Source organism: Stegodyphus dumicola, chromosome 9 (genome assembly GCF_044657685.1).
Source record: "Stegodyphus dumicola isolate Sdum_Otavi_A_Nest chromosome 9, ASM4465768v1".
Lineage (NCBI taxonomy): Eukaryota > Metazoa > Arthropoda > Arachnida > Araneae > Eresidae > Stegodyphus > Stegodyphus dumicola.
The window spans coordinates 89460976-89488471 of record NC_140776.1 but is presented as its reverse complement, the minus strand read 5'-3'; the positions used below and the strand labels follow the sequence as shown (position 1 = coordinate 89488471).

Here is a 27496-nt window from a genome sequence, read left to right as displayed (position 1 = left end):
AACATTTCAGTATTTAGAATCGCTAAAATGTGTGTGTGTGAGGTTAAACTTTTGCTTTCAGTGTAATTTTTCACCTTAAAGATTACTAGCAAGTTTTATATAGATATCAGCCTTTAAATTAACACTTTGAAAGCTCGTTTCATTGTTTTTGGGCTTAATTTCTTATTACTAATATTCATTTCAACATCCGTTTTCTAATTTGAAACAATTAAATGAAAATTATGTCATTATTTGAACTCATAAATTTGAAATTTGCATCAGTATTAGGGCATTTATACATGCATGAAGAATTTTTCAACAGTTACGTAGCTATGCAATATTTCAAATTCAATACATCTTTAGAAGAATATATATGATAATTAAGAATGAAGTATTTAAAATAGTTTAATGTTATTCTTGTTCAGACTATTAAATTTCACAAATGTACAGAGCATCAGATACCATAATGACATTCATGAAGCAGGGCCCTGCTTCTGAATTAATAATAATGCCTTAAATTATCTATAATAAAAATAAATAAATAAAAAGTCAAGAAAGAAAGCATCATTACACTAAGAATATTTTTATTACAAATTCATGTACAATCACAAAAAAGACAAAATTTACAGCCAACTTATGAATTGTGCACCATACATCAGGAAAACGAAAATTGGTCGCTACAAGCACACGCTGAGACTATCACTATCAAACGTCAAAATATTTACAAACCACTTATACAGAATGAAATAATAAAATTATATTTACTCCACGCACATATGCATGCAAAAACGTCCATGTCGGACATCACACTATTAAGTTACATTCTCATAATATATGGATCAATGACAAAAGGATGAGGATGTGCCCATTCAAAACAATGAGTTTTTTGATTAAAAAATGTATAGGTTATATTTCACAATCCACAAGAATTGAAAAAGTTTTGTACACAGAATTATTTCATGGTGAGATAGGTGAGATATAGTTATGAAATCAAAGCAATGGCATTTTTCTACAATAGTACTTTTAACCCAGATCTAATTGAAATTATATGGCTGGATTGTAATTTTTTTCTTCAGATGAACTAATCAGATTGCATTTGATACATTTCCAGTTTCATTGGAGTTTTATATTAATTAATTTAAATTTAAAATAAATGATATTTTACATTTGCATTTGATACATTTCCAGTTTCATTGGAGTTTTATATTAATTAATTTAAATTTAAAATAAATGATATTTTACATTTGCATTTGATACATTTCCAGTTTCATTGGAGTTTTATATTAATTAATTTAAATTTAAAATAAATAATATTTTACATGCCTATTACTTAAAAAGAGAACGAATAATTATTGATATGATAGAAATCAATTTCTGCAACAAAATATATTACACCTTGTCTTGAAATACACATAAAAAGTAACTCATGATGACAAGTTAATTACTGACACTTAGTTCATTAAAATTTTTGAAAGTGGACCCTCAAATACACATTAACATTATTTTTGATTGGGGGGGGGAGGAAAGCACAAAGATAACAGTTCATACACAAAATAAAAAGCCATGACACAAAACATCCTCATCCCTAATGTTGCCAATGATACACAAATACTCTTACACTGTTAAATGCACTATTAGTAGTATAATTTTATCACTGCTGACTTTTCCTATTAATTTTTTGAAAAAACAAATATAAAGGTTTACATATTTACAAGACATTGATACAAATGCCAAATGTTTCGTATGTTGAACTAACAGTAATAACTTCTCTCTCTTTTTTATTTGGTAAGTAATATACATATTATTTATCTTACATTAAAAGAAAGCATGAGATCAAACTTGGCACAGAAACTTTAAGTAATTAAAACCTTTTAAAATTCATTTCACTGGCATTTAAGCAAAATAACTCTTTCATACAGAATTTCATGAATATAAAATTCCATTTATACCTTGCTTGAGAGTGAGGAGAAGCTGCAGAAATTCATATTTAATATATTAAATTCATTCAGATTTTCACCTTTTTCCCTTCCCTTTTCCAAAATTGGAATTAATGTTCACAAAAGTTTAAAAAAATCATCTCTACTTTTTCTTTTCCTCACACCCCCATAAACAACAGAACATTATTTAATAGACGATATTTATAGTGAGGATTAACAAATATATACATAATAAAAATTAATATAGTCCAAAATATATTAAAAAATAAAACTGAAGTCTAGATTTAAATTGGAAATAATTTAAATTGGAAATGAGAATCTGAATGTAGGATTGGTTTTCGGAGACATTTTTCTCATATTTCTGGTCTGAAAAATACCTTCAGACATAGCAGCTTTTCTGTTAGCATGCCAATTTTCTTGCAAGTATAAAATTTTGCAGACATCTTTACATTGAAAAATCTTTATTAAGTTATTACCAATACTCTGAATTACTGTGCATTTTGAGTATTATAGGCAATTTATTTCATTTCTTGATAAACTATGACTTCTGTTATCAATTACACATGATTAATTATGCACATAAACACATTATGTAATACAGGCATTATTAACTCACTCACATTCACCACAACATACCAAAAATAAATAGTTTTACTACTGCCATCCAAATAAATACTATGTACACAACAAGGAATGATAGATATACTAACATTATAATTGCAGTCACGGAACTAAGGGCTCTTGGCATCATAAAATGCTTGTTGAGTAAAAACAGTCATATTTTAAGGATACTCACTATTCTGAGAAAATTACTATTTTATTCTTTCCTCAGTTAAGTTATAATGTTTTACATCTACTAAGAATTCAAATTTTTACTTGTTTACTTTTTTTCTTATTAAATATATACATCAGTTTTTCAGGATAAGATTTTATTAGTCATTCTCTATACGTAACCTATTGATGTATAAATATTTATTTATACTTTTATGGTTATTTAAAAGATTTCATTTTATTCCAATTAGATGCTTTCTTAAAAATTAAATTAAAAAAAAAAGTATAAACCACGAAGTTTTAATAAATAAATACATATACTAAAATGAAATACCTTCAGATACACCTAAATTATTTGCAGAGGAAAGTATATAGTAGTAAAAGTTTTTCATGCAAATGCTCCTATAATCACATTTACATTTTTGTTCATTGAAAATGATTAAAAAAACTTATGTTCAATAAATAAAATTTTATAAAATAGGAAATTTTGTTATAAGACTTAAAAAAACTTAATAGCATTTTATATTACCAGCTATTAACAAAATATGTTTTTGAGTATTTTTACTAATTTTATTGACATTAGAACAGTTTATTTACTAGACACCAAGAGATGTTATATCAGCATTTGAATGTAACAGAAACAACATCTCACCAGTTATTTAAAATAAAGTGCCATGTAAATTTCAAAATATCTTCTCATAAGTTCACAACATTCTGAGTTTATTTGCAAAAGCATCTATTCCTTACACAAATACTTTATTAAAATTGCTGCTTATATCTATATTATTTCCTCAAACATATCAAAGAAAATGTGGTATAAAGCCAACTAATGATACTATGCAGGTTTCACAAGTGATGTTCAAAAATAAAATGGTATGATTTTCATAAATATAGAGTAAATATTTAATCAGCTTATAATAAAAATGTGAACTGTAAATTTTGGAATACAAAATGTCGTGAAATACACAATTTCTATGCATGGACACTAAAAGCTATTTTTATATATATAATAGGTTATTCATTCACAAAAGGAAGAAGATATTTGGAAACTGAGAGATATTCACATTAGAAAATATCTTTCTTAAACTTTCACGTAAGAATCAAAAACTAGTACATCTTGATCCTCAGGTTGTATGATACGCATATACAGATCGGTTGTTGGTAAGAATTTCCAGTCTTCTTTGAACAGCATCCCGATCTTGTTAAAAAGGAAGAAATAAATTAATATTTGAAAATATTACCAATTTATAATATTGATAATATAAAAATAAACATCATATAAACTTAAAAGAGATTAAATTTTCACAGAATATTATGGACATACAGTAATGCCCTCATATCCTTTGAGATCCCACAATAAATTGGAAGATTAACATCTAGCTATTTGCTTTTGAGAGAAAATTAATGAAAAAAAGGTGATTAATAAATATTAACGCTTACAGATTATAAAATACTTTTTCTCCACTTTAAATATAATTAAATTTTGATAAACAGAACTATTAAAATCTTCATTATACCTTAAATTAAATTTGAAGTTAACAAAAATAATATAAACTAATATATTTTAAAAAATTAACACTAAACAACATTTTCTTCAACACTTTTTATATTATTACGCATAAAATATAGAAATGAAGTTTCAAGAAATTTAAAAAAAAAACACATTTGAATACAAAGAAGTACCTTGGCAGCAGATTTTATGAAATTTTATTTAAGCCTTTGAGGGGCAGTATACGAGGGCTATCCAGAAAGTAGATTACGTTTTGGAATAAAAAAATAAACAAAGTATAGGAAACAAATTTTATCATATACAGATGAAAGCCACACTCAAATACTACTTTTCTACATAGTCACCATACAAATTAAGGCATTTATCGTAGCGATGTACGAGCTTGGAAATTCCTTCGTCGAAAAATTCGGCCGCCTGCACCTTCAACCACTTCGTTACCTCTTCTTGCAGCTGTGCGTCGTCATCAAAACGCTGCATAGCCAGCCACTTCTTCATTGCTGGGAATAGGTGGAAGTCGCTCGGTGCCAGGTCGGGACTGTACGGCGGATGAGGAAACAACTCCCACTTAAAAGATTCAAGAACTTTACGAGTGACATTTGCCGTGTGGGGCCGGGCGTTGTCGTGAATCAACAAGATCTTAGAGCTCAACATTCCTCTGCGCTTGTTTTGAATTGCTCTTCTGAGTTTTTGGAGAGTTTGGCAATACCTTTGAGAGTTTATTGTAGTGCCTCTTTCCAGGAAGTCCACCAAAATTACACCTTTTCTGTCCCAAAAAACAGTCGCCATCATCTTCCTTGCCGACATTGTTTGCATGCATTTCTTGGGTTTTTGGGGAGAACTTGTGTGCCCCCACTGCATTGATTGCAATTTCGTTTCACAGTTCACATGTTTCACCCATGTTTCGTCACCAGTAACGATGCGATCGAGTAAAGAGTCACCATCCTTATGGTAAGCGTCCAAAAAGTTCAACGCTGCAGCCATTCGCTGATTTTTGTGGTCCTCTGTCAAGATTTTTGGAATCCATCTTGCACAAAACTTGTGGTAACCAAGCTTTTCGCTGATGATTTCGTGCAACAAACTTCGCGAAATTTGTGGAAAACTCAAAGAAAGTTCCGTTATTGTGAAATTTCGATTTTCACGGACTTTAGCATCGACTTTTTCGAGAAGTTCGGCGGTCACTATGCTGGGTCTCCCACTTCGATCTTCGTCGTGAACATTGGTTCGGCCATTTTGAAATCTTATGACCCACTGACGCACTCCACCTTCAGTGATAATGTTGTCCCCATACACTTCACGAAGCTGCCGATAGATTTCTATCGGTTTACAGTTTTTTGCAGTCAGAAACCTTATTACTGAGCGCACCTCGCAGCTCGCGGGATTTTCAATTAACGCAGACATTTCAAACCGTCACAGTATCTGAACGGAGCACAGCACGAACCTCTCACTAGCACGGCTAGATGCAGACTGAGCTGCGCAACGCTCTGACCCCAAGATGGCCGCGCTAGCCCCGCCCCTAGCGGACACAGACGGAAACGTAATCTACTTCCTGCATGGCCCTCGTATAAAATAATTTATATTGTGGTAAAATTTTGAATTGTAAAATATATACCCTTAGGACACAAAATTGAGCCTTGAAAAAAATCTAGAGTGAAATGCTGAATTTTGAGGGGCCGATATATATTTTATACTGGTGCCCCTCTACGACATTTCCCCCCCCCAGGTAGCTGCCAATTGTTAATTTTTGCTTTTTAAATCTATTTTTGTGAACTTTTGATGTGCATCTATAGAAATGGGTGCTTGAGCACAGTTATGCAAGTCTAAAGGCAAAAAACTTTACAATTTCACTAGAAATTTAAAATTAGAAAATAAAATTGATGTTTTTCGCACTTTGGTGATGCTTTGGGGGGGGGATTTTTTTTCGCACTTTGGTGATGCCATCCAGCTGAATATACTTATGTAAAATATGGGTAAAAAGATTTTAAAAGTGATTTAAATTCAATATTATTATTTTTTGAAAAATTTTACCAAATATGCATGCATTGCTGCATGCAGAAACCGTTTCATATGCTGTAATTGAGCTAGTACACTGTTATAAGAAAATGTTACTCAGGCTGGGGGGAAAAAAAAAAAAGAAACACTACAAAATTATGTTGCATTTTTGAAGTTATTATATTTCATGTTTTAGGTAACATATAAAAAGAGTATGCTTCAAGCAAGCAAGCAAGCAAAAATCCTCCCCCCCCCCCCACAATTTCGATTATTAGGCCAGGTGAGGTCCTTTTTAATTTTTTTGTAAATATAGGTTGTAATCAGAGCTGGGAAAAGAGGGAGGCAAGCGAATCACTAGAACGTGTGACAAGGGTGAGGCAGTGAGGCACTTGCCACACCCTTGCCTCATGTGAATCACTAGAAGAGGGGCCAAATTGGCTATACAAATTCAAAAATTACCTTAATTATATTTTTTAATTTGTCATTTATTATTAGGGGAAATAAGCTTTGGTAAACTTAAACTAATAAAACAATAGGAAGAATTGCAAGAAAAACCTGGAAATTAATGCAATGTGCATTTCGATGTTAGTTCTTATTTATCAAAAAAGAATTTTTTAACATTTTCATTTGAAAGTTATAAATAGTTGACTATATTATTTTTCTGAATTTATAAAGCTACAATTCTATGAATACTTTAAGAATTATGATATCCTGATTTAATACAAATACAGCTCTTTTGATATATATATATATATATATATATATATATATATATATATATATATATCAAAATAGCTATAATTTGTAGTAAACAAAAGTAAATTATTAATTTCAGGATTAAATTTCATACTTGTGGGTTATTTCCCACAAGTCATATATATGAAGATACGTGTGCGTCATATATTTGAGGATTGTGATTTTTTTCCTACCCTTCAATGGAATTTATGAATATTCAAACATGACACCTTTGAAAGAGGTACATTAATTTCATAACTGCAAAATACTGAGCATTCATAATGTAGTACTGCCATTTCAAATCAAAAGGAAATGGTAGAAACTTATGATTAAAGCTTATGGTGTAGAAAAATTAGCATTTTATAGGAGGTTAAAAAATTTACAAACATCCAGTATATATTGTACAACGATGCCCTTCAAAGGGTTAAAGTACATTTCTTTAAATCATTCTGCAAATTTTTACTTTAAATATTCTCTTATTAATTTGAAAGAGAATAATTTTAGTTTTATAGAAAATATAACTTACATTTATGAAGGAGTTCTTTATCTCTGAGATCATTTACTTGTTGGCCAAGACTATGCAATAGTATCTGAGCAGTCTGATAACGATGAAAGCTCTATAAAAATTAAAAATAATTACATAGAATTTATTCAAAATATGTGAAAAGTCTCTATTATTACATTATCTTCATTGTGGCATTTGAAAAATTATATACATTTTTAAAAAACATTATTACAGGCTTTATAATGTAATCAAGAAATTACTGAAAATGAATTATAGGCCCCCTTCTGTTTGAACTTAATTGAAAAGTTCAGGTATCCAACTCATGAAAATATCATGTAAAGTTGTTCAAACAGAAACAGCAGAATTACATACAGGCATTCACAAACCAGCAATCTGTTATGGAACAGATAAATATATATTAAATATCTTCAAGAATTCCATTTTTTATATATTTGAAATATATGAATCAATCTAGTGAAATTTCACTTAATAAATTTGCATAATTTTAATATAAAAAAGAATTTTTAAACCTGGGTGGTCATGAATGAAGTCAGCTCATGAAGCAATTTCTGTCTAAAAGATAGAAATTAATTCTGCTCACAAAATATAAAATTTCCTTACTGTGCTGACTTCATCTTGATCTTTTGATACAAATGAGTTATATATATAAGATATCAAAATTCTAATTGTAATTTCTAATGAACCATTTAACCCTCTATTTTAATTTGACTATTTCCCTTTTCTGTTCTAAAAATAGCAACTGAACTCCAATCTGTGCAATTCATATGACCTTACATAATACTAGCATACTTGCCAACCTATGACACTCAAAAATCAGGAGATTTTTTTAAGAAATCGGGAGATTTTTCACAATGTTAAAAAGACTTTTTAAATGATGAAAATATAGTTTTTAATAATGAATTAATTTTAAATAGTAACTAATTCTTAAATGCAAGCAACACAAAAATACCTTACACATAAAAAACATTTTTATTAATTAAGACACAATAACACGCCGAATAAATACTAATTCAGAAGTCAAACAACAAAAATCAGCGTTATATTTACAAAATTAACATTACATTTTTATTACATTAAACATTTTTATTATTTGCATCATTTAAGGGGGGGAGGAACTTTAATCAGTTTTCGTACAAATGTTATAAACAGTGGCAGATTTTGCTTTCTTTAAGAAAGAAACTTCATAATTTTGTTCACAGCAATTGCCACGTAGACCTGCTTTTGCTAATAAAAGTTTTTCTAATGTGTCATCACTAATATTAGATCTAAATTTAGTCCTCGTTTTCACAACATCACTGAAAATCCTCTCACATTCTCCATTACTATGGGGAACTGTCAAGATAGCTAACATAATTCTAGACAGTTCACTATATTTTAAAATTCCATCAGCATCTTTCAGTTTTCCAATTAAACTCCACTGGGTGTCAATCCTAGCTGATTTTATAACTTCATCCAAGTTTTCTAATTGTAAACTGCTGTTATGCAGCTGTTGGAACTGTTTCAATTTTTCCTTCCTTTTAGAACTCTTTTCAAGATAATAATAAATATCAACAATGTGTTCATCCACATTTATTGGTAAAGAAGCTGCCCCTTTTTCAGCTACTAAATTTAAGAGGTGACAGGTGCACCTCATAATCTGCAAATCTGAATTTTCCTTTCTTAAGATGCCTGCAACACCAATCTTCCAAGCCCACCAATACTGGTGCATTATCGGCACCAAGTGCTAAGCAATTATCCAGAGGGACTGCATTTTCTTTTAAAGTTTTAATAATTAGCTGTGCTATTAAAGCCTGTCAAATGTCCTTTTAAAGTGGGGACATAAGGTAAACTGCACTCAATTTCTGAAGACTGGATTAAAATTTACAGAACTAGTTTACAATGAGAGAAAAAAAAACTATGCAGAACTAAACTATATTACAAGATTTAATGATGAAATTTCAGTTCAAAATAGAGAAAATAAATAATAATAAGGCATATCTATTGTATTTGCTTGGAACCTAATAATAAATACAGTTTATTTTTCCATTCATATTGATATTTAAATAATTTAAATCTAAATTCTGAACATTTTCTAAATTTTCATTGTATATCAGTTTTCCCTTAACAGATATTGCAAGCAAAGTAATTTAAGTAAAAAAGAGGAACATTTCTGAAATCAGAAGACAGAAATTTGCTTCATGCAGTCATCCTTTAACAGTAAAAGCTTAACTAACCCGCATACTTGGAAATTGGTCAATATTCAGACAGTCGAGCGTAACTTGAAAAAAAGGAGTGGAGGGAGGTAGATTGTAGCCGCTCTTTAGATTTTGCCGCTAAATAAATGCTTTTGACATTTCGATATGTGCATCATATAAAAATAAACCAATGGACTGAAAAATATTCTGCTTAGCAAGCACATTAAAACTCTTTTAAATGTTCATAAACAAATCTCGGACAAAACATCAAAATTAATTATCTCTGCAAAATATCGCAAACGTTATTGCGCAATACATGCGCCTTAATTCTTCCCTATGTGATATTACGCAGTTGGAATCAACAGCTGCCGGTGTTGGAAGAATAAAGAACTAAATAACTGGGGTGTTTTTCATTCTAATTTCAACAGACGACGTTAAATTTCCGGAACAGAATCATTCTTCGCTTGGGTTGGTAGACTGCAAGACTTTTAGTCCTATTCAATTAAGATTGGAAAGTGACAAAAAAAAAAAAAAAAAAGTCCATTGCTTGTTTTACAGCGAACTGTAACAGTTTCAATATTCGAGATTTTGCGGAGAAAGGGGAGAACCTCCCAATCTTAGTACTGCATAGTGTATTGGCCAAAAAAATTAAATTATTTTGAGTATTCGATTACTTTCCCTTTATTTAAGCCATTCCGACTATTATTCCTTAGAAAGCTAATCTGAGTTAAAACACAACCATTTTTAGAAGTTTATTCGGAATATTATTCCTTAGAAAGTTAATCTGCGTTAAAACACAACCATTTTTGAAAGTTTACTATACTTCAGCAGTTACTGCAAATATGTTATTATAAACATTCATACATATAATATAAGCATAACGATCATAATAAACACGAATATGAACTGACCAAGCGGAACGAGAATGCAAATCATTAAGATCTTGATAGAAATTCAAACGTGTGTAGTATTTGGGTGGGAGGGAAAAAATGCCGAATGTACCAGAATTTTCTACTGCTTTCGCAATTCTTTGACCAATAGAACGACGGGTACCTGTCTGTACTCTTCATGAACACCAAAGGTTATGTTAATGCAGAGAAAGGGGGTAAAGCTATTTCCAGGAGTATGATTCATCATCTGACATTTCATATTAGGAACAAAAGCTGTTTATTTAGTTTTGGGTTTGGTACGGGGAAAAATAGCACATTCATTAAACAAAAAAAGAACTAAAAGCAAAAAATAAGCACTAAAAACAACAAAATAAGGGCTTTAAAGAAAAGTAAGCACCTATAAGGGCCTTTACATTTTATTTTCAAATATAAGGACTTATAAGGACCGCTACGAACCCTGATTCAGTGGCAGGTTGTGCTCCAGTAAAAAGGCAGAGAACAGACATTCTGCATTAATAACTTTTCGATCCTTTGATTCCGAAGAAAAATTTAATTTTCATTTTTTTCGAAACAACTCATGTTGTCTTTGTGTTTTTGTGTACGCACATATTTGAGAACATCCGCCCCTTCCACCATGCAAAATCGAAAAATCGCAACGACAAGCGGTACACATCGCAAATTTATTACATTTCCTTGAGGAAATAATGGAAAGAAAGCCAACTGTGTACTATTTTTGAAACGTATAGGAGTATTTCACCTTTCCTGCAGACATAACAAAAGATGATAATTTCTAAAACTTTTTCCCAAAGGCACGTGTACACACACAACTCAGAACAAGATAAACGAAATAACTAAAGAACATTCAAATAACAGCCTTGAGCTTGCTTGTGCTCATTGGCTAATATATACCAGATGACACGCAGTGGAGCTCGATGCCCATTGGAGAACGATGTTTCTGGATACGCATGCTCTCACTCACAAAACAGAAATTCTCATCTGATTTGCAAGGTTTTGTTTTAGATATAATCTAGAGAAAATTCAATTGCTTTCAAACGTCCCAAATCACTTTTTTTTTCTGTTTTTTTGTTCACGTAACGAAGTATTAAGCCAAGTTCCATAAAAATCGTGAGAAATTTTAAGAATAACAAAAAGTCGGGAGTTTCCTGCCTAAATTGGGAGAGTTGGCAACTCTGCATATGTAATACATAAGTTCTTTTTTTACATATAATATGCTGCCAGAAAAAAAGTACTTCCACTCACAAAATTATCAAGACCTATAGCTAAACTATTGTTAACATTTAACAATAATTTAGCTATAGCTTCCAATTATGTCAAACGTTAACATACTTGGAAAGAATAACTGGGAAAATGCATAGTATTATTCTAGCTAAAAGAAATGGCATTCTTTATTATAATGCAGTAGAATATGCAACTTACATGAAATGTTTTACAGCATTCAAAGCATAATTTGCACATAAACCAACTGAATGCAGCATAAAAATCATTTAAATGACAACCAATGCATCATTACAAAGATAACGTAACTGCACCACATTTCGGAAGACACCTAGCATGTCACATACTTCTGCAGCAGAGATGCTTATTTTGGTGAAAAGGTCTTTAGAAGAGAAATGAGATCCATTGACACTATAATGCATGTTGCAAGTGTAGCTGCTGGTTGTTCTGAACAATTATTGTAAATATCCATGATTAAAACAATTTTTCCTTCTGAATGTTTTTTGTAATTCCTGTGTTTCTGGTGCTCATTTCATATTTCACCATACATTGTATTATGGAAATTGTTACTTTGATATCACTTTGTCCTATTACCCCATAAAGTTCTGATAATCGATTCTGTCAAAGATGTATATGCATTAAATGTATGCTAATTATTTTTTACATAACAGCCACAATTACACTTAGCTAAAAAATATTTACTATTCTTTAAAACTTTTCCCCAAAACAGCCACCTATATATAACAAATAAGTGTACATAACTTATACATATTTTTTTCTTTTTAAAAGACAATTTAAATCGACTTTCATACTAAACAAAAGAAAAATCTGAAAAGATAAATTCTTATTGATAGCAACAAATTAAATAAAAAAATCAGCTAAGCATTTAAAAAAATAATTAGATTGTATGATACTGTCTCTATAATGAATCTTATGCATACTCTCTCTGTTACAAATACTAACTTACATTTTGAAATGAATTAAAATTTAATAAAAAAAATTCATCACCTCTTTTGGTTCTCCAAACAGTTCCTCTAATGCAGCAGACTGACACTAAAGATAGCAAAAGATAAATGTAAAATATAAAAAATTACATAAAACAATATCAAATAATTCACATATGTAGCATTCTTGCAATTTAAATAATGTGTATACACCTATTTCATGACCTACAAAGCAGCAAACTTTTATTTTCATGTCAAGATTTCGGAGTTAAGCAAGAACTAAAACAAATCATTTTCAAAGATTGGCTTAGGAAATTTAACACAAAATAGAAGCTGCTTAGTGATAAATTTCATACATTAACTTTTAAGATATGAAATCTGCACCACTTTAAAACTCTTTCTTCTTTCTATGTGTTCTTATTTCTTAGGAAATGTTATCTTTGTAAAGGATTTAAATACAGTGGGACCAATTGGTTGCATGAAGTTTTTAGTATTTATTTTACAATATAAGCTTTTAGAATTTTTACTAAAAAGTATTATAAAGCACATTTTCAAATTTATATCTTAATCACACCCTTTACTAATCCACAAGTTGATGAAAAAACTTCATAAAAAGTACTTGCACTGGAGTAGTGAAATTGCATAGCTATAAAAAGGATATATAGGAGTAAAAGAAATTTGCCAGTAATCACAGAATGTTTTTTAAAATCTGGTCTAGTGAAAAGCAAATAGAGACACAAAACTTGAAATGCTTCAAAGCTCATGTTTTATGGAAGTCGTTAAAAGGAAATGCCCACCATTAGCATTTGATATGTATTAGGTTATTTGAATGTGACAAAGCCATGAGGGCTATCACCCTAAGAGGCTGGGATGCCTTTGCGGGAGACTTTCTCAGAGGCCCATAATCATGTTACACATTTTGAAAAACCATGAAAACCAACCAAACAGCTCACCAGTTAGTTTGCTTGGATTCGAGCCCAAAGCAGGTCTAATTACCAGTATTAATTACTCCACCACTGGTGCAACTTTTACGTACAACTTAAACCAAGAGCAAAATGTCATGGATATGTGTATAAATATAGAAATTCAACTGGCTTTTTTTTTTTTTTTTTTAAATTCTCATTTCTTAACAGTTTTTTTTATTTTTTATTTTCAAGTTCAATCACCAGGAAATGTTAAATATCTATTTAATATAGCATTCATTTGGCAAAGGAAGTTTTAATAACAGATCAAAATAGCTAGAAGCAACTCTACTTTTTATTTATACTACATATTTTAAAGAAAAAAAAAAAAGATTTAAACAAAAGTCAATTTCAATTTAAAAAAAAGTATAAATAAATTTTAACAAAAAATAACTTTAAAAAAATCTCAATTTTTTACACTCAGCTTTGTGATAAATACTAAGGCAGAAAATAGTTAATAACATGATCGAAGTTTTCCTACACATATAATTATTATTTCGTACTAATAACTACTCTACATACCTAACTCACGAAAAATTATATAAATTTAAAAGTAGATATCATACCATTTCTATAGCATAGTTGTAAAGGATTTTATCTGCTGTTATTTCCGAGGTAGCTGGGTCTACACCAACAGACTGCAAAAGTCCTGGAGTATTTAGACTTTTGCACATACTCAAGCAAAAATGGTAATGCTCTTTCATCAAATGCAGAACTAGAAAAATGAGTAAAAATTGTCAGAACTCTACAGCAATGACTAAAATGTCATAAAAATAAATATAAAAAAAAAAAAAAATTCGTTAAAGTTTTACAAAATATGAAATTGATAATATAATTTGTATCTTAAAAAAAATCTGAAATGTTTCAGATTTTAAATTATGTCCAAAGGGGTGAAAACGTTTTGTGTGTTACCTTTATTTATTAAATATCACGTTCTTTGCACTCAAACCATAAAGTTAATTCAATAGCAATGTTGCAAAATAATTTTAAAATGAGCATACCTTTAAAATTCCCAATACACAGTTCAACGTGCTGGAGATGACCCCCCCGTAGAGTGTTGACATTGCTCGCTTTTAAATCGTTGAGTTTGTTACTCAAAAATTTGTTAAAGTTTTACAAAATATGAAATCGATAATAAAACAAATTCTAATTTCAAATTTGGGATTTCAGATGCCCATATTTGCAGTAGGATTATGTCATTCAAAATTGGATGGCTCTAGATACTGTTTGTTGTTTTATCATAATGCAAGAAATAGACATACATTTATGCAGATTTTTCATTATTTAATTTCTTCAAATATAATGCAGAACTCTAACATTTTGTGGCAATAGTTTGAAAAGTGAACAGACATTTACAGGAGTCTGATGCAAAATGGCAAAACGAAAATTATAGTTTTTTGGGACTCAAATCTCTTTGGACTAATAAAAGCAGAATTGTCACAAATATAGAATAAGAACACAAAGTCATAAAAATAAACATTCAAAACAAAGCATTTAAGTGTTCTTAACAGACACAATTTCATCGTAACAATTGATGTAGATGAATGCAGTTTATAAAGCTGGTAAAGAATCAGCAACAATTACAATTTTAAAACATCAAAGATTTATAGCTTATGCAATGTCAGATAGGTATCTTAGCACAGGGTACCATAATTTTGTGGCAGCTAAAAAAAGAAAAAAAAAAAAAAAAAAAAAAAGATCTGACAATTTTCAGATTTTACATTATGGCCAAAGGGACATTTTTTTTAACGTTTTGTGTTTTACCTTTATTTATTAAATATAATGTTTTTTGCACTTAACCCTTTGCGGCACAGTGTGTCTGGTCTGGACACACCTAAAAATTTCCTTCTGTTCACACAGAAAAATTGAATGAAAAAGGATTTTTTAAGATCCTCACTTTTCAAAGAAATCATCCAGATTTTTTTTTAGAGTATAAAAAGAATTGTTTGAAAAGAAATTTCTATGTTATTTTTTTGGCTGTATGCTAATCTCCTTATTATATATTAGTTTTAAATTTTTAACTTGAAATCTTGCCTAAAATTAAATAACAAACCTTAGGTGTGCCCAGACCGGGCTCACCGATAATCTAGGACAACTGAGAGTCTGTATTCTTTGTTTCTCCGCATCTCATCGGTCAGTTCATTGACAACAATGCTCATTTCAGCACTCTTTTCAAAGCTCTATTGAATCAGTCTGCCACTTTGGGCACACCCACAGAATTAAAATGATAAGTGCTATCTTCACAAAATTTTACTTGTGTACTCCTCTAGGCCTAATTAGACTGCCTACCTTTTTTCTTTTATCAAATCTCCGACTATAAAAGGTAGAGTGCTGGAAAGGGTTAAACTATAAAATTCAGTTCAACAGCAATATCTCAAAATAATTTTAAAATGAGCATATCTTTAGAATTTCCGATACACACTCTTGCAAGCTGGAGATTTAGGGAAAAAAAAAAAAAAAAAAATCCTGCACAGTGTGGCCATCGCTCGCTTTGAAATCATTGAGTTTGTTAAGCAAAATTCGTTAAATTTTACAAAATATGAAATAGATAATAAAACAAATTCCAAATTTGGGCTTCCAGATACCAAAAATTTTATTCAAAATTTTGATGTCTTCATGGTACAATTGTTTTATCACAATGCAAGAAACATATGTACAGATTTCTTCATTATTTAATTTCTTTAAATGCAATACAGGGCTTTAATATTTGGTGGCCAACAATTTGAAAAGTGATACGCAGTTTTTAGTGCTTCAAGACAAAGTGCCAAAATGAAATTAATAGTCCTTCTGCCCCTTTGGATTTAAAAAAAAACTAACTTATTTGATAAGAATTACTATTTTTAAGACAATTATAATCAATTATGTTAAGCTAGATGGTATAAGACAAAAATTCAGAAAAAACAATTATAAAAGCAATACAAATAGAGTAAAAACACGGAAAACGCTGAATGTTGGATACATGAAAATTCCAGAGATTTCGGCATATAAAAAGGGAATTTATGGTAGATAAGACAAATGAATAGAGGAAGAAATTTCTAATCAAAACTTACAAAAACAGACACTTTAATTGCTATTAAAAGACTACATTTAAAATCAAGTTAAGATTTTTAAAAAATGCATTTCAGACATAAAAGCTGATATATTTTCGTAGACTTTAAACAATTATAAAATTCTAATGATAATAAAAATTGGTGGAGATCCCACCTAATTTGCATCAACCATATTGGCAAAAATTTGAAGAAAAGACCACTTTTCTTTAGTTATGTAAGGAAGAGATATAAGTCAGATACAGCATATAAAAAACTTGATTCCTTCATGGCTTGAACCCTAATTTTGAAAATGCACCATTGCATGCTATTCTATAAAAGGCAGGTTTGAAACTCATTATCATTCTTCAGAATATGGGGAAAGACAGATAAATAGCAGTTAATTTATTTCATTCTTTACAAAACCTAAATCGACTTATTGAGAATTAATCAGGAAACACTGGTGACTTAGTCTTTAAAGAAAATTTCAGGAAAAAAAGACAGGATTATCTGCAGGATTACAAAATGCATTGCAGGGCATGGCAGAAACACCAACAAATTATATAATACACTTTGCAAAATAGAGTATCACAACATGATATACAACCTAGGAATATCCAGCCCGATTTTGATTATAGCATACAAAATATTTTCATACTGATCAAAACTCCTAAAGAAAACTGTTCAACTTTTGTAAATAGTTTTAAGGATCTTGAATAAACAGTAGACTTTCACCATCCAGTAAATTTGAATATAAGTTTCCTAAACTTTCCTCCACCTTTCAGTTTATCAAGTGTGCATTCTACAACGGGATTTCAGGCAGAAATTCCAAAAGCGCTTGGTCCTAAAGTTTTCATTTTTCCTAGGAATGCAGAGATACTTTTTCAGGTAAGGCTTGTAGCTTAGTCTTGGTGAAATTTTATTCATTAAAAGTCACTGGGATAATGAAATGGAATTCTTCAAATATTAGACATAAAACTTTCACTTGATAGTATGATCAGTTATTCTAATATATATATATATATATATATATATATATATTCATTTTAAATTTCCCTTCATAAAAGAATTCTGCGACAATCATAAAATCCTTACTGAAACTCTCTTTGCATTATGGAACCAGGTTTGCACACTTTTTTCTCTTCGATTTTGATAATATAGAGACCTTTTCTGTAGTCAATCAGGTAAACCCAGGTTATATAGATAAACCCAGGTCATTATAGATCATAATGTATTTCCATTCATCTCCTTCTAAACAGATTTCATATAGGACAAACTGTTCTGCATTCAGCCACATTCCTTGGCAAAAGCTGGTGAACATTATGTATTTTTTAGCTTTTTTAATTTGTAAATCTTGGTTTATTATTTTATTTATTGTTACATTAGATGTATTTAACGACTTCGCATTTGATTTCAGCATCAGCGGATTTCCTCTTGCTATCAACAATTCATCTTTGGAAACATTAGAAACAGTATGTAGCTTTTTCTGGTATTCATTTGGAGTCTTCTTTCCACGTAAAACTAATTATTGATAGTTTCCCTTTCTGATTAATATGCTGCTTATTTTACCATTTTAATACCATGCATTTCCCAACGTTTTTGAATTACAGAATAGGAATATTTCTCTTGTGAAAATGAAAAACATATCCTTCAATTCACAGCTTATTCACACGCAACATTTTTAAAGAAGAATGTATTTAAAAGTAACAGGCGATGCTTCTCATTTCAAATAATAAGCAATTGCCAAAATTTTTATTCCAAAACATTTGCTTTCTTTTTTAACTCTTTATCATAATTGTTTTTAAAATGTGTACACACCCTCTGTAAGAACCAAACTGCTGCAAATTTGTATCTGATGTAAAAACAAATAGTGAAGAATTTGATATTGCACAATAATCAGTCATAAAGCAAAATACAGAAAATAATTTACAGTTAAAAAGATGAAATCCTAATATAATCGCTCTATATTATATAATATATTCAAAGCAGCATTATACAGTTATAAAGTTGACTAGATCTATGTCATATCAGAAAAAAAAAAAAAAAAAAAAAAAACTTAGGTTATGAATAAATTACAGAAAGTGCTTTGATGTGCAGCATGTAAAGCATAATAAACAGTTTATGAATCAAATACCATTTCTAACAGAAGTAGAAGGCTGTAAATGTCCATTTCTAACTTGTTGTTGAGACAACTGAAATGCAGAAGATATCAGCTGTAACGCTTTCATGTACAAAAGTAATTGAACAGCTCTGCGGTATCCATCACCCATTGCTTGATCAGATGTCTGGAAGAATTTTTAATTACTAAATTAGTTAAAACTGTATGTTAATTGTCTGGAACTATTGAATGTGCTGCATTAATACTAACATTATGCACACATATTCCTTATAATCTGCAAAGATATTTTAGAGATATTTCTCTCAAATATTGTACAGCAACATCATTAAAATTATAAAAATATTATTAATAATTCTACATTCTAGCATTAAAAAGACACTTCTTTTAAAATAGGCTCCAAACAAATACAATATAATGCGAGTGTAACAGATTACTTTTGATATTTTGAACTGTAAAATGCTACCTAACCATTATACTATAATTTATCACAGGAAATAAAAGTTTCAAATTTTATTTTTTAAAGGCAAATTTTTAATGACTATAAAATTTGACTTTGACAAGTTCTGAGAAGGAAAAATTAGTACACAATGCAGTTTTTTAAAACAAAAATTTTTAACCTTTAAAATTCTAACTGAATATACCCCAAAATTTCAAAACAAGAATGCATCACAGTCACATGAAAGTTTCAAAATTAAAAAGATAACTAATCTTGCACATACAACACTTCTAAAGAATGAGTAATAAACCTAGGCCAAATTTACAAGTGCTAAGAATATTTACAAAGGAAACAGAGAAACAGCAATCGAACCCAAAATGGCAAAGCTATTTAAGCATATCTAATATAAGTATTAGGCTGTCAATTTTCCACCACTGTCCTCTGAAACTCAAACTATGGCCACCACATTAATTTATATGTTCTTTCTTAATCCTGATCCACTTCCAGCCATTCTGATATTGCTAAAAATAAAGACAACAGACATAAAAAATAACTGTACTAATTTTTTATTTCTTCTTTCTACGAGATGACATATGTGAGACAGTTAATAAAACTTATTTCCTTGCCTGCCTTGAGTGCAATATACAATGCTATCGTTATATGCAGTATTTAATAAATAAAGATACAATTCTCAAAATAATTCATAACTTGCAATCTAACATAAAAGACATTAAAAAAGCCTAATAAAATAAAAAAGAAGATCTAAAAATAAAAATTAATACAGGTTAAACACACTAAAATCTAAAATTAAATAAAATAGTGAAATAAAATTCATAACATACTTCTGTTTGTGTGATGGAACTTGTTAATGCAGAGGAGAGGGGAGAACTTCTTGTCTTGGCTAATTCTAAGATACATTTTACTAATGCGGACACAAAATTTAACTTTGCAAGAGTGTCATTATGCTCCTTCTGCAAAGAAAATAATTTATTCTCCAAACGAAAAGATAATAAAATTATTGAGCCCATTAGCACACTAAATTAAATGCAGTACAAAATGCAGCTGGTTTTACATTTAATTTCAACTCATTCTCTTAAAAAATCCATTATAACTATTCAATGAAAAATTCAATTGACCAACCTCAAGCAGAGTTTCTTCCGGTAATTCTGGTGGTATAAAATGACCTTCCATACTTGAAGGAGAAGTACCATGAGAAAAAAAATGAGCAGTGGGTGATGAATCTACACACATACCACCAGCAAAAGAATTGCGCCGAATTCTTCCTGGTGATCCCTGGCCACCACAACAGCAACGATGCTGGCATGTATTTGGGTTGTAAAAATATCTTTGCTGTTGTGTGTTATAAGCCATTAATGGAGGATGGGGAGGGCTCTGAGAAGCTGCAATAAAATATACATAAATAATAAACACACACACATATATAAGGTAATTATTAGTAATAAATTGCCTAATACTTGACTAAAGCTGCAAAGTAATAAAATAATAATTTATTTACTAGTTGATTATCGAATATATTATCTACTTTGTAACAAAAGTTAGTTTGTTCCCCTTGAAAATTCAACTAATTTTCCGTCAATTATAATAGTTACTTACTTTGTTTGCTGAGCTTTTGTTTTTAATTATTCCTTTTTATTAATTCAATTTTAAATATGCTAATGAGCACATGTATAAAATGAACAAATTGAAGGTGTCAGTTTGCTATAGGAAAAGTATCTTCAATAGGGAAGATGGTCGCCTAGAACCAATACAGCACATACAGTGATGTGTGATGCTTGTCTGAGGGGACAGACTGAGAGCAGCTAGATGTCTCTTTAAATCATCCCAAACGTGCTTGATAGGATTCAAGTCCGGGGATCGAACTGGCCATTCCATGCACATAAATGTGTCCTGTTGAGGATAATCATCTACGATGCGAGCCCTGTGTGGTATTGAGCTATAGTCTTGTAATAGGAAAGCATCACCTATTGCCCCGGCACATGGGTGTACATAAGTATCAAGGATGTCATCTCTATAAACTGGAGCATTCACAGTTTCCGGTGGAAAGACATGGAGGTCTGTACGTCCACCGAAAGAGATGCCACCCCAAACACAGACACTGCCTGTTCTGTATGCATCTCTTTCACGGATGTTTGATGGATGATAACGGGTTCCAGATTCTCTCCATATCAAATAACGCCTATTATCGCTTTCTAGACTAAATCTGGACTCATCCGTAAAGAGAATAGCTCTCCCTTGCTCAGGTGTCCAGTGGACATGTTGTCGTGCCCACTGAAAACGGTCCCTCCTATGCCGTGACTTGAGCGGCACAAAAACGGTTGTTCGCCTCGCATACAGACCACCTTCGTGAAGCCTTCTACGCACAGCTGACATTGACACCAACCTTCCGGTGGCTGCAGCAAGGGAGGATCTAAGAAGAGTCAGAGTAGCGGTTCTATTCCTGCGAGCACATAATGTCACATATCGGTCATCAACGCTCTTCATAGCAGTTGGTAGTCCTTGGCTGAGCCTCCTAAAGGCCGAATCTGTGATTTGAAATCACCTCCAAAGTCTATGAACCACAGAAGGACTCACATTTAGCCATCTGGCCACTTCTGTTTGACTTTATCCTGCCTCTAGTCTCCCAATGGCTCTCCATCGCAGTTCTGCAGGCAAATGATGCCTGGAGGTCATTGTTACGAATTGGCTATCTCAGATTTCTGATGTCACTATCACAGTGAAATATGTGGGTTTGCTCTCAAACATGGACTTTTATTCTCCTCGCAGATGACGTATTCCGAGTGTAGTGCCACTAATTTGCATATTGCAGTTTTACTCAGCTACTCTTACTTGGCAACATATTCAAATTTTACACGGTTTGGCTTATTTTTGAGGGAGTTATCGCTATTTTTGTGATTTTTCCTTAATTTATGATAACCAGTATGTTATATATATACCATATTGGACAGCATATAAGACGCACTGGCATATACGACACACCCTTATTTAGAAGGCCACACACATGCAGATGTAGAAAAAGTTATGTGTGTCTAGACCTTTATCCAGGCTGAAAATAGCATTCAGTATTAAAAGTTAACCTGTATCCTTCACGTATAAGACTCAGGTAACTTTTTTAAGACCAAATTTAGGGAAAAAAGTGCATCTTATATGCCGTCAAATACGGTATATATATATAGAGAGAGAGAGATTGTGTATATATATATATACAATACAAAGTCCGTAATCCGGACTCGTCGGGACTTCGGCGATTCCGGATTAGGGTTTTTTCTGAATTATAGATCCTCAATTTAAATCTGGTAAGATGGCATGCAGAAATTATACAATTCAAAATATGAAACCGTAATTTATGAAATAAAGAGCAATTATGATCTAAAGGTTATCAAATTTTACAAAAAAAAAAACTTAACATTTATTTGTTTACTTTATTTAACATATCTTTCAACGCGCGCATGCATAAAGCATACATTACGCATAGTCGAAATTAGAAAATTGCAACCAGAAGACTATTTGATGTGTATTCGTGATATTTATAATGATGAGGAGATTAATTTCAATCACATCAAAGATGGAGTTCATCGAGTTGAAATACTACATTTAGTAAGGAATTATACGCCGAAAAAAATAAAAACATCTGCCCTGAAGATGAGGATAGTGCTGACAGATCAACTTCCAGTTCATTGCGCTCCCCACTCGGCAGAGCAGCATGAAATTGATAAAGAGATTTCAGAATGGTTAGAGAAACAAATCATTAAGCCAAGCTGTTCTGATTACGCAAGTAATATCGTGCTAAGTAGAAAAAAATGCGGTTTATTTAGCCTATGTCTAGACTTAAACAACACTTAAAACCTGGTGAATCCCTTTCCGAATATTTAATTACCATGCGTGAAATATCCAGTCGCGGTTCTGTTGATGATTCATCAATTCTTGATTATGTAATCGATGGCATACCGGATCAGAGTAGTACCAAAATTATTTTTTATGGGTGTAAAACTATTTCTGAATTCAAAGGGAAATTAAAAACTTATGAGAAAATCTGCGTTCCAGATACGAAGAATAAGGGTTATTCAAGTACTAACACACAAAATAAAGCATGCGCTATACCTAATTAAGAGTAAAGACCCAAGGTGTTATGACTTTTGAAGTATAAGGTGCGTAATGTATGCACATTCTTTATGCGCATGCGTAAAGCATACAAAAAAAAAAAAAAAAGCTGGTTGCTTTGAGGTCTGGATTATAGATCATTCCGGATAATGGACGTCTGAATTACAGACTTTGTACTGTACATAGAGAGAGAGCTTGATTGCATGAATTATTACAATATTTAAACACCCATTTTTCATATTTCCAGTGCTTTTGGCCAGTTTTAAAAAGAGACTGCTATAAACATAGCTATCTTGGATGGTTTCTCTTTAAAGACAAACATCTAAAAATGATGCCATGTTTGACACTTGTTACCTCTTCCTTAAGATGCTCCTTCAACCCAAAACCTCTTTTCCGGAAGGCGACCAATTGCTTTACAACAAGGAAGTGCAGGCTTGTTTATGGTTTTAAGTCCATCGCTATTTGTTGTAGAAGATCTTTTACAGTTTCTGGTCTCCCCTTTTGAAATTTTGGTAACCTATTAGGCATCTGAAAGTTGATACATACTGCAGGCTTGTACGTGTACAAAAGGGTAAGCTTGATTTTTTTCAATAATTTCATTGTTTTCTGTTAAAATATTTATTTATTTTTTTTAGCAAAATTTTCTCCAGAAAATGCTATTTCATTTTTTCCTTTGACAGGATTTTTATTTCACAGAAAAGTTGGTTCTTTTCCTTCACTTAAATGAGCCAACCCTAGTTTTAGGTTTTATATAATAGGACTATAAAATTAACTTTCAATTTTTAAAATTTAAATTGATTGTTAAATTCTGTAAACAGATTTTATTTTTATTTTTGTATAGTAATTGATTCATTCACCTTTAACCTTTTTAGATAATTTTTTTGAAATTGCATATAATTTTTGTACTACAGGAATGTGAAAATATGTCGGGAAAAGAAATTAATTTTATTAGACTTTTAAATTAAATTATGTTTGAAAAGAAAGTTGGATTAATTTAAAGTCTCAGAGAATTCATTGGAACAAAACATGTTTTTCGTTAGTCATTAATCAACTTGGTTTAAGGCTTCAAAAATAGATTTAACCTTTAAATATTTAATACGGCAATTTTTTTCGTTCTGATTCTGACAGCAGAATGAAGTGACTTAAACACTGCCAGATAGATCGGGCCACCAATCCAGCCCATGGTCCAGCTGTGGTGTGATGACTCCAGTCCTGTGGAGACCGATTTTAAAAATCCGTGGCCGAGACTGCCTAGGTATAGTTCCTTACAGTAGCTTCCCAGGTTTTACCTGAGTTGACCCCCGAAGGTGTGTTCAAATAAGACAAGAATTTTTCTGTTCAGACAGGCAGCGAGACAAATTGTTTGTTTTAATCATTCCTGGCACTTTTCTGACTTGGCTCCATCGTGCGCTGCACAACCTTGCACCTATTGTCGGCATGGACCTTGGTATACATCTGTTAAATATTGATTTAGCTTTTGGAGCTGTTTGGAAACTCAATATAAGTGCCTCAGTATAACTGAGAAAAAATAAATAAATAAATAAAAGCACTAAAATGGCTTTTATTAATGATAAACAGCATGCAAAGATGGTGAACATTCAGATTTTAGTGATGCACAGGGTAAATACTGGCATTTATTGATGCATTGGAAGGGTAAACATTCACATTTTATTGATGCATTGAATTTCATTGTGCATAAGTTTAACTAAGGAAGCATCACAACTAATAGGACAAAAGGAAATATTTTTGCTTGAAAGTAAACATTACACTCCAATAATATGCAGGCCTATTGTTGGAATGATGCCAATATTTTGATAAGTTGGTAGGTAGAGTGTTGAAAGTTTGAAAAGTAAACATGTAATGAAGGGGGGTGGGGTGGATGGAAGTGATTTTCAAATGAAGTGATCAAGTTAATAATAAAGATTTTTCAAGTTGCTGACAATAGGTGAATATTTATTGATTTTTGTAAAAACATATTTTGATCAATATAATGAAAAGTTTCTTTTTGTTCAGAATTAAAAAATTAAAACTAAATAAAAAAACATTTTTTAGGTTCATTGGTTTTTTATTTCAAAAGTTCAAGCATAAACATAGACACTAATACTATAAAGAATATTTGATGGAAGTAAACATTCTTCTTGAATGTTGATAAAAGATCTGTGAATTTGTGAATGTTATTTCAACTAATGAAAAAAAGTTCTAAGAAAAAAAAAAAATTATTCAAGATATTTTTAAAAAATCAGTCTCATGAGAAGAAAATACTGAAAATGATCACATTTTCATTTCCCTTTCATATTAGTTATCAAGGTATAAATAGATTATATATTAAAAGTAGCTGTGTTTAAAATTACACTTTTTGAAAACTAATAATGAATAGAGTTATTTCTCATTTAACTAATGACAGAGGTCTTTTGGATTATTTTGGATTGCCGAGCTGAGACGTTGAATGTGTAGCATGTACTTTGGTGACGCTCTGATTGAATACTAACTCAGTTACGTAGGCGGTTAGTGATCGTTATTTTCACACTGATATTTTTTGTTACCTTCGGGCGACGAAAATGTCGTTCTTCAGAAATGTTGATGACTGCATGGACGATGATGATGTAAACTCCGAATGTTCTTCCCGATGCCCGAAGTCACAACCAGCAAAAGGAGGACTTTGTGGAGAAGGCGAAAAAGAAAAATGACCCACCTAGAAATGACGAGGATGAAAAATACAAAAGGATGACGGAATTTCAAAAGTCAATTTTTGAAAGTCTGTTGAACATGGCAAACGAACATGGACTCAATAAGGTATTAGCAAACCCTAGTCTTGCAGTTAGTAATGCGCTTATGTATTTACCCAGCAATTGACAAAATCCTAAAATCCGCACAACCTCTGGTCCCAAGCTTTGCGGATTTCTGGACTTCTACTGTACTAATTTTAAAATACAAACATCGCTGCCATCAAACTGGAATAAAGTTTACTTATGCCATATTAAAAATATTTATTTCTTTAAAATGTCTCTTAAAAATAAACAATGGATCGAAAGCTATATTTTTGTGCTGTCCGAAGAGAAATATTCTTATTGAATTATTAAAAAAATATGTGAAAAGCAAGGATTTAATATTTCTACACATAAAATAAGTGACATAATTAATATGATAGGAAAGAAATGCCAGAGTTTACATCTGACTGGGAAAAAGGGAAAGAAATGCATACCCAACAAAGGTACATACAGCTCTTATTAAATCTAAAGTTACATCTCATGTTTTAAAAGAAAATCCCCTCCCCAAAGAGCCGTAGCAAAATCTTTAAATATCTCTGTAGGAACTATGAACAAAATTATAATATCTGATTTAAAGCTAATCAAAACAAACAAACAAACAAAAAAAAAAAAAAAAAAAAAAAAAAACATGATGTTTATTGCCGAAATACATTTTTTAGCATAAGACTATGTGCAGATTGCTGTATGAAAACTATTTGGCAGGCGAAAAATGAAAATATATAGTTAGAATTGATGAGCCTTGGATATACGTATCTGATTGCAATAGAGAAAGATCTATTTACTATAAAAAGAGAAGGCAAATTATCACAATGTCTGAAAGTAACTACAAAGTCAGACAAAGGTTTAAACAAGCCTCTTATGTAAAAAGAACTTAGAACATAAAGGCATGTTATAGCTTTGAAGAATAATTTTCTTTATGTATTCAGTTTCTTCCTTCAACACGTTTCCTTTTTACTTTAAAATTTTGGGATTTAATTAAGGATTTTTTTCTAAAAAAAACTACAGTACAAAGTCTGAAATCCGCCCGTCCATTATCCGGAATGATCTAAAATCCAGACCTCAAAGCCCCAAACATTTTTTTTTTTTTGCGCATTTGATTTCTCCTTCCATAATAAAACACATAGAGATTTTCACTTAAAAATTCCTATTCTTAATTTCACTTACACACTAAATAAAATACCTCATTATGGAAAAACAATCACAATAGCATAAATTTATGAGATTAATAATTTGGCTCCGTAGCTGAGTATCTGCTTGGCATACATCTCAAATTCAAACATTCACCTATTTTATATCCTTGACGTCGACCTGGTGAATCATTATTTATTATATTTTGCTTTCATCACCGCATGTTTATGAATACATGACAGCTTCA

General features: G+C 31.0%; 1 protein-coding gene across 4 annotated transcripts in view; it reads right to left on the bottom strand.

Annotated features, from left to right (window-relative positions):
- Positions 1–546: 546 nt before the first annotated feature.
- Positions 547–27496, bottom strand: part of Atg1 (serine/threonine-protein kinase unc-51-like protein Atg1) — a 279303-nt gene continuing 252353 nt past the window's right edge. For all 4 annotated transcript variants that reach the window (XM_085823741.1, XM_085823743.1, XM_085823742.1 and 1 more), the window contains 7 exons: positions 20375–20634; positions 20077–20205; positions 18814–18964; positions 14220–14368; positions 12756–12800; positions 7448–7538; positions 547–3885 (listed from right to left, as the gene is read on the bottom strand). In XM_085823741.1, coding sequence (XP_085679867.1) covers positions 3812–3885; positions 7448–7538; positions 12756–12800; positions 14220–14368; positions 18814–18964; positions 20077–20205; positions 20375–20634 — 899 coding nt within the window. In that variant the 3' untranslated portion in view covers positions 547–3811. The remainder of the gene's footprint in view (positions 3886–7447; positions 7539–12755; positions 12801–14219; positions 14369–18813; positions 18965–20076; positions 20206–20374; positions 20635–27496) is intronic.